Source organism: Bison bison, unplaced genomic scaffold (assembly GCF_000754665.1).
Source record: "Bison bison bison isolate TAMUID 2011002044 unplaced genomic scaffold, Bison_UMD1.0 scf7180017864110, whole genome shotgun sequence".
NCBI classification, from domain to species: domain Eukaryota; kingdom Metazoa; phylum Chordata; class Mammalia; order Artiodactyla; family Bovidae; genus Bison; species Bison bison.
Genome location: NW_011494682.1, coordinates 2,114,171 through 2,123,364, shown reverse-complemented (window position 1 = coordinate 2,123,364; position 9,194 = coordinate 2,114,171). Strand labels below are relative to the sequence as shown.

Here is a 9,194-nt window from a genome sequence, read left to right as displayed (position 1 = left end):
GCCACTGCCGTCCCGAGGCCCCGCGACCGCCGAGCCCGCAGCCCAAGCCGCGGCCAACATGAGCTTCTTGTTGTGAGTAGCCAGGCCCCGCGCGCGCGCCGGCTTTGTTCAGGCAACCTGGGCCGCGGCCCCTTGCCCGCCCGCCTGGCCCCGCGCCGGGCAGGTCTCCGGGAACCTGTCCCGAGAGCTCGCGCTGCCTCACCGCTGCCGCTTCCCGGGCCGGCTTCGAGCACGCGGGGAATCTCCAGCCCCCAAGGAAGCTCTTTATCCCCGGACCCCGAGTCCCGACAACCTCGATGGATGCCTGCGGCCGCGTTTCTCTACCACCCCATACCCTCCTCTCTCTCTTCTGCGTTTGTTTGTTTGCACGCTCTACAGGGATACCTCCCACTCTTCCGCGTGACCAGTACCCGAGGCGTGCAGGGTCGCCTGTTTCCCTCTCCCCTGGCCATTGCTTTTTCCTGGATCCCAACCACAGAAAATAGAGCTTTAACCTGTCCCCCTAGCATCCTTTACACTCCCCTCGTAGGTTTTAGGAGTGCGTAGTTGGGGCGACAAGTCTCGTGGCTGTAACACACTTAACGCGGCTGCTGGCTGGTCGGGATCCCTTGGTGACAGCCAGGGGTCTTGGGGATGGAGCTCCTGGCTTTCCCGAGGTGCCCCTCCTCCCTGCGTGCTCCCCTGAAGAGCACGGGCTTTTATCTTTCTAGACAATCACCATATAGGGTCTGGTCGTGTGCCCTGGGTTGATTAGGTCCGCTGGGGAGTTAATGATTTGTAAATGCCAACTCCGCGTCACTTTTAGTGCTGGTCATTATTTCCCTTACTTATCTTCAATTGCAGACGAATTGAGGGGGATGGGCAGAAAGATGGGGTGGCTGGAAGGGAGTATGGTGGCAGCAAACAAGCCTCAGGTCCTCTGAAAACAGACCTTAATGCTTTGGGGGACTGCTTTTTTGAAGGCTTGGTTGTGATTCACCTCTGTTTAATCTGTGGTTAGAAAGCTAGTAAAAATTAGGAGATTGAAACCCACCCCATATGCTCTTTTACTGTTGTGGAGAAAATTAGCATTTAAAGATCTATTTTTTTGTCCCAACTTTCTTTTCCTGCCTCCCATGATTTTTCATCATCACACTGGCACCTGAATCCTGAGAACTTAATTCACCCTTATTTCCACAAGCTTATATCTAGAATGTTAATCCTTTTTAGGATGTTTAAGCAAAACTGAGATATCACAGAGGCTAACAGGCAGGTTAGACTTGCTAGTATTTCTGATATGCACAGGGTAGTGAGAGGCCTGGCTTGTCAACCTGCCTTAACACGTTTGAGCTTGTGAAACGTCTTTCTTAGGCTCATCCTGGAAGTTGATTCTGAGTTTGTCAGCTAGGTAGTACTAGATGAGAGGACTGAGTGACTTCATAAAAATCTTCATTTCTTATTTTAGTTTCAGTCAACAAATAAAACATCTCAGCTTGAAACTTTTCATCTTGAGTATTTTTTTTACGTTGCTGATGTTTAATTTCTTCAAGAATTTAAAAGCCATCTTTGAGATAGCAGTGTAGATGGTGTCCTTGACTGCTTCTGATGGGCCTTTGTCTCTGAGAACTCATAGCTAACATTGGCTGAAGCAGGGAAGAACCATATTTGGCTGAAACCAGGAGATAGAGAAAGTTTTGGTGGTATTTTCTGAGTATAAATACAATATTATCCTACTCTTCTGTGGCTCAGTATTTGATAATTACAGAAATGCTGTGGATAAATTCATTTTCCTGAAACATATTAGCTACATAAATCATAAAAAAGAATCTTGTCATAGTTAATGTATATAGTACATGGGCTTTTCAAGGGGCACAGTGGTGAAGAATCCACCTGCCAAGCAGGAAACATGGGTTTGATCCCTGGGTCTAGAAGGTTCCCTGGAGAAGGAAATGGCCACCCACTCCAGTATTATTGCCTGGGAAATCCCATGGACATAAGAGATTGACGGGCTACAGTCCATGTGGTCACAAAGAGTCTGACACAACTTAGCTTCTAAACAACAATAATTTGGAACACAGTTTTTCAGTCAAGTCACATGTAGCCGTTAATTAATTCTCAAAGTATTTTGTCCACGTGCTTGACTGTCCAAAAAAGTTAATCTAATATTTTTGGTTTTGATTTTCGTCCACTAGTAGTTTTAAAATATGGAGTAGAGAAATATTGATAATTATCAGAAGTATAGGAACAAAGTTTTGGTTATTATCTATTCATTATTTGGTATAGTTTCCTGGGTATTATTTCTGTTCCAACGTATAAGCAGAGAAAGTAAAGTAAAAGCTGCACTTCAGGAGTTAAATACAAATATTTTCCCCAGTTCTTGGAAGCTTGCTTGTAAGGCTGCCATAAGTGGATGAAGGTGAGGGAATAGGGCAATGTGAGATACACATATAAAGGTAAAGACTCATAACTTTTGCAGGCTGTAAGATAGAAGGAAAGAATTATTGGTTTTTAAAAATCATTCATATGCAGGCACTGGTGTAGGCACTGGGAATCATTTCTGAACAAAACAGATGAAAATTCCCGCTTTAGTGGAGCTTATTTTCTGGTACATGACCATAAACACTGAACATCAGTACCTTTTATAGTATGGTAGGAGGTTGTCAGTGGACCAAAGTCCCTGATAAAGATGTTTTAGATAGGAAGTGAAGTAATTTTAGGTAATCCTCGGGGGAGGTGTTTAGATAATCTGCAGCAGTGATACCTTCGTGTAGCTTTTATACAAATGGCTCAGAGTAAATTTGCACTTCATATATGAATCTGACTGGGACAAAGCCTTGGTTGTGCTCCATATTGGCCTGTGTATGTCTTCAAATTTAGCTGAACTCCCAGATGGTGCATACAAAATCTTTACAGGAACCTAATTTAACTTTGTAGACTCAAATCTTTAAACACATCCTTAGCACCTGCTGTGTGCTAGGCATTGTGCAAGATGTGAGACTCCAGAAATGGTAGACAGTGTATAAATAGTCATCTGTAAGAGATGCTATGCAAGCCCAGGGATCCAGAGAATACAGAGCATTTTGTCCTGTCCTTTCATGGAAGAAATGATGAATGGAAGGTATAACAGGAGTTCTCTAAAAGGGGAAATGGGAGCTTTCAGTCAGAGGAAGCATCGGGAGGCATGAAGTTGCCCGTGAATTCTCCATTTTGTTCAGGTTTGTTCAAGAGGCTGTAGAATTGGGGACTTGGATAGGATGTTTCAGTAACACAGCCTACTCCCCACATCTTGCTCAAGTGGCAAAATCCCAACTTCAGGTTACTCACCTAATTATTAGCCTGGGTAGAATCGGAACACAGTTTTCTTGATTTAGGGCTTTTCCTATCCTGATGTTTAATGAGTATAAAATTCAGGGAGATGTAGGATCAGAGTGAGTTCTTAACAGTATCATTCAACAAATATTAATATATAGTGTGTTCTCTTTGTTTCTAGCATTTTTAGATTGCAGGTCTCTTTCGACATGTAATTCCACAGAAACATTTGACTAGGAAAAATGAAGTGAAAGTCACTCAGTTGTATCTGACTCTTTGTGACCCCTTGGACTGTAACCCACCAGACTCCTCTGTCCATGGAGTTCTTCAGGCAAGAATACTGGAGTGGGTTGCCATTTCCTTCTCTAGGGGATCTTTCAGACCCAGGGATTGAACTCGGGTCTTCTGCATAGCAGGCAGTTTCTTTACAGATTGAGCCACCAGGAAAGCCCCCCAAGGTATAATTTCCTAATGTAAGACTACTCAGTTGGAACAGAGTTTAAATATAGTTAACTTTAAAATGGAAATTCATAGGAAAGGTGGTTTAGGAATGTGAATGAATATAAGCCAAACCTGTTTCTGTATAGGAAGAAACAAAGAGGTTGGGCAAGGAAGGAAGAAAGAAAAGAAATATTTATTAAGCATTATGGTGGGCCACTGCCATTTGTGTTTTCAAAAAAATAGCAGTTTAGGAAAGGGGACCCAGGTTTTCAGCTGTGTTAATATCTGTCCCTCCGTCTGTCTCTTCTGCTTCTCTCTTCTTTCTTTCAAAGACCCCTCCATCCCACCCATCCCAGCATCTTTGTTTTCATTCACACGATTTAACTGATTTTAGTACCTGAACATCGTCACCTATAAAAGAAACTCATAGTAAAATAACCTAAGTGCTATGTACCAGGCACTAAATGCTTTAAATAAGTAGTTTAATAACAAATAGGAACTCCATTTTTACAGATGAAGAAACTGACAAAGAGAAGTTAAATAATTTGCTCGAAATTCTGTGGCCAGTCCGTGGGGTAGCTGGATTTTAAATCCTGGCAGTCTCAATCCAGAGAACCTGCCTCATATTACCTTTATCTATAATTGATAAAATTATATAAAAAGGTAGTGTTCAAATGGGCCTTGTTTTTCAGAGAAGTCTTCCATTACCAGGTATTAATATCTCGTACTGTTAGGACTGTTTTCTAAGGTTCATCAAGAATGTAATGGTGGAAGAGAAAATCAGATCAGATCAGTCGCTCAGCCGTGTCTGACTCTTTGCGACCCCGTGAATCGCAGCACGCCAGGCCTCCCTGTCCATCACCAACTCCCGGAGTTCACTCAAACTCACGTCCATCGAGTCAGTGATGCCATCCAGCCATCTCATCCTCTGTCGTCCCCTTCTCCTCCTGCCCCCAATCCCTCCCAGCATCAGAGTCTTTTCCAATGAGTCAACTCTTCGCATGAGGTGGCCAAAGTACTGGAGTTTCAGCTTTAGCATCATTCCTTCCAAAGAAATCCCAGGGCTGATCTCCTTCAGAATGGACTGGTTGGATCTCCTTGCAGTCCAAGGGACTCTCAAGAGTCTTCTCTAACACCACAGTTCAAAAGCATCAATTCTTCGGCACTCAGCCTTCTTCACAGTCCAACTCTCACATCCATGCATGACCACAGGAAAAACCATAGCCTTGACTAGACGAACCTTTGTTGGCAAAGTAATGTCTCTGCTTTTGAATATGCTATCTAGGTTGGTCATAACTTTCCTTCCAAGGAGTAAGCGTCTTTTAATTTCATGGCTGCAGTCACCATCTGTAGAAACCTTTAAATTTAAATAATACTTTAACATTATTTTTAACTTTTAGTGGATGAATAATACACATTTTGGTGAAATCACAAAATACTGATAAGAAAAGGAAGAAAATAAAAATCTCTCATAATTGCACCTTCAGAGATAGCTATTGTATTTTGTGATGTTACTTCCTAATCTTTTCCATCATGTTTTGTTTGTATATATTTAAAAATATACAAATGGATCTCTACTGTGCATAGATCAAGTTTTTCACCTGTGAATTTTTTATGTCAGTATACTACTGCAGCATCACTTTGAGTGTCTATTGACCAAGTATTATCTTAACAGTTTTGTTGTTTGTTAACCCAATTAATATGGTATGTTTGTTTTGCAGAGGGAATTGAAGTCAGTTTGGTCATGTTTTCAGAACTGTAGTTTTGGGGATTGTGACTACTTGGCTGGCCTTGGTTTACTTTTACCATCTGATACAGAGTTGCATTTGTTTTACATTACTGAGTGCAAAATAATCACTGTTTGATTACTTTTACCATTAATGATTTTTTTTCTTGATATAAAGAGTTCTTGTACCTTTAGAGTTTTGGATGTATGAAAACACATGTAATACTTCTCTTTAGTTATATATTTGATTAAGAGATATTGAAGTGGGGCTTTCCTGATGGCTCTATGTGTAAAGAATCTGCCTGCAATTCAGGAGACACAAGAGACTCTGGTTTAATCTCCAGGGAAGATCCCCTGGAGAAGGAAATGGCAAACCCCTGCAGAATTCTTGCCTGAAAAATCCCATGGACAGAGGAGCCTGACAGGCTATAATCCAAAGGGTTATAATTAATATTTATTTTTTAGGAGCTGTTTTGGGACTATATACCTATCCCCTTCCTCATTCCATTTTCACCTACGAGTTCTGATGTCTGTTGAAATTTCTTTTCTGTATTATTATTATGATGCTTGACAATGTTCTCATCCTATCACTGGTTTTATATTTATTATGTGACATTTTTACTGTAAGGGAGCCTTTATCCATTCCATTAATTAATTTTTTAATATCAGCATGGGCTCATGGGTTTCTGTTTTATTGAATGAGTTAATTTTGACCATCATAGCTTATTTTGGTGCTCAGATTGTCTCAGTTTTGGCTAGTGGGAGTCCTCTTGAGGCTGTCTTCTGGGTCCCTTTGATTCATTCCTGTCTTTCTCTGAGCACTCCATTCCTTACAGCACCATCAGACATTCCCGGTTTATCGTACACTTTCCATGCCTCAACCCTGGGGCGGACCACTTCCCTGAGGGCCTTGGTTCTAGCCAGCAGTGGATAGTATTTGGGAACCAGAATTTAGGTGATAGGTTTCCTCATTACTGCAGATGTTTTGCTGCTCCCGGCCATCTCATTGGCCAATGCTAGAAAAATCCATACCCACACGAATTTAAATCCAAATACTTTTTCTATGTTCATCTGTATTAAATGAATTCACACTAATACTTGTAGTTCTGAGCACAAGGTTCCTCAGAGTCTCATCTCTTTACATATTTTTCACTTCCTTCTTTGTCAGTGAGAAACCTGGCTCTTATACTCAGTATACTTAGTTGTTCAGACCTCTCTGTCTGAAGTGATTCTCCTAACTCTGCCTGACCACCTCTCTTGTGGCTTGGCCTCCAGCTGTCATCCAGCCACCATTACTCCTCTCCTGAGCACATGTGGACCCCCACTTCGGCTGTAATAAGGATGAAAGCAGTCTGATACTCCATTGTGTGTGGTATGAGTGTGATAGTAATCTAATTTATTTCCCCATGGATCCTGTGTTTAAGACTGATACCTCAGACATGTTGGGAGGATAGTTTATCCTGAATGTAAAAGTTCTAGCTCAATAAATTGTAGTTCCATGTAGCAGTGGTATCTAGTTTGTTGTCAACATCTCAACAGTGTGATGGTTTCTTGTAGCTGTTCTTGTTTTTTATAAACATAGTCATCATTTCTGATGACCAAATCAGAGCCAATTTCTATAGGTTTATTATCATATGTATTAGTGCTACTTTGATTTTCTGAAATTAGAACTTAAAAGCAGGAGTTTGAAGGTAAATAAACATATTTGGGTAATAGTCTAAGAACCTCATAGCCAGGTGGCCTTATTCTTATTATTTGCAGTGGAAAGACTGGGTCTTATTTTATTGCTACTATTGTTTTTATCTTTTTCCCTAAGTTCTCCTGTTCTCAAACTGAAATTTGATGAGAACAGTTTAGTAGTTGTAGTATTGGGTATTGATTTTTGTGAGTTTCTTTGTGGGGATAGTTAATGGTTTAACTTAAATACTTTTTATTATTCAGTATAAACATAGAATAAAGTGGAAGCAGTAGGAGTCAAAGTCTTTTATGACAACTTTTCTGGAGTCTTGATGCCCAGATCATGTTCCAGACAGGTGGGCAGCAGCATGATCCCCTCTTTAGAGAATCTGTTTGCTGGTGGCCTGTATCATTAGATTTAACTACTAAAGTAGCTCTTTGTTTAAAAACTCCCCATTGGTTATAGGTTTTACTCACATATGCCTGGCTCCATTCTCCCTAGCCCTTCCTCAAACCCTGCCAAATGTTCAGCTGGTTCTCTTAGTTTCAACTCTTAGAAATTGCACTTTTGACCCAGTGAACAACAAACCATTTTGTCAAAACTGAAGTCTCTCAACTGGAGCACGGCATTGTTTGGAGTACTGATGCTTGTGTCTCCACCCTATTTGTTAAGGACTCCCAAAGGAGTCTTTATCTGTCAGACTGTTCAACCTTTAAATCAATCCTTTCTTAAACTTTTCAAGCTTTTAATTTAAGAAATGGCAATTTATCAAGAACTGCAATTTAAAAAAAAAATTTTTTTTTTTTTTCAGATTATAGTGAGAGCCAAACTACCAAAAATACAATTCTAAGTGGCTAGACATTGGGAAGGTGTTCCTCAGTTGAACTGTACTAATTTTAGCTTTTGCTGAAGTGGGAGCATCTTTGTAAGGTGTTGGGACTGTATTGTCAAATGATGACTAGGTTCTAGAGATACCTTTACCCTTTTTTGTCATTGAATATTTAAAAGAAAGTATCACTGTCATTTCATTTAGCACCATTGGGACGAAAGGTTACTCTTGACCCTCTGGTGACAGAAGGTCATCTCCTGGGCTGAGGAGATCAATATCTATATATAACTCTTGAGAAGTCTACTTTAGACAAAGCTGGAGCTTTGGCATCACTTAGGAGATGGGAATACAAGACCACCTGACCTGCCTCTTGAGAAACCTATATGCAGGTCAGGAAGCAACAGTTAGAACTGGACATGGAACAACAGACTGGTTCCAAATAGGAAAAGGAGTATGTCAAGGCTGTATATTGTCACTGTGCTTATTTAACTTATATGCAGAGTACATAATGAGAAATGCTGGGCTGGAAGAAGCACAAGCTGGACTCAAGATTGCCAGGAGAAATATCAATAACCTCAGATATGCGGATGACACCACCCTTATGGCAGAAAGTGAAGAGGAACTAAAAAGCCTCTTGATGAAAGTGAAAGTGGAGAGTGAAAAAGTTGGCTTAAAGCTCCACATTCAGAAAATGAAGATCATGGCATCTGGTCCTATCACTTCATGGGAAATAGATGGGGAAACAGTGTCAGACTTTATTTTGGGGGGCTCCAGAATCACTGCAGATGGTGGCTGCAGCCATGAAATTAAAAGACTCTTACTCCTTGGAAGAAAAGTTATGACCAACCTAGATAGCATATTAAAAAGTGGAGACGTTACTTTGCCAACAAAGGTCCGTCTAGTCAAGGCCATGGTTTTTCCATGGTCATGTATGGATGTGAGAGTTGGACTGTGAAGAAAGCTGAGTGCCAAAGAATTGATGCTTTTGAACTGTGGTGTTAAAGAAGCCTCTTGAGAGTCCCTTGGACTGCAAAGAGATCCAACCAGTCCATTCTGAAGGAGATCAGCCATGGGATGTCTTTGGAAGGAATGATGCTAAAGCTGAAACTCCAGTACTTTGGCCACCTCATGCAAAGAGTTGACTCGTTGGAAAAGACTCTGATGCTGGGAGGGATTGGGGGCAGGAGGAGAAGGGGACAATAGAGGATGAGATGGCTGGATGGCATCACTGA

At 41.2% G+C, this 9,194-nt stretch overlaps 1 protein-coding gene across 2 annotated transcripts in view; it reads left to right on the top strand.

The window, feature by feature from the left end:
• Positions 1–9,194, top strand: part of MOB1B (MOB kinase activator 1B) — a 93,978-nt gene that overhangs the window by 35,430 nt on the left and 49,354 nt on the right. Inside the window, exon 1 of one of the 2 annotated variants that reach the window (XM_010839091.1) lies at positions 7–72. The exons of the other annotated variant lie outside the window; for it this stretch is intronic. Within the exon in view, the coding sequence (XP_010837393.1) occupies positions 59–72 (14 nt within the window). The 5' untranslated portion in view covers positions 7–58. Of the gene's footprint in view, positions 1–6; positions 73–9,194 lie in introns of those variants that run through there. 2 annotated transcript variants of the gene reach the window in all.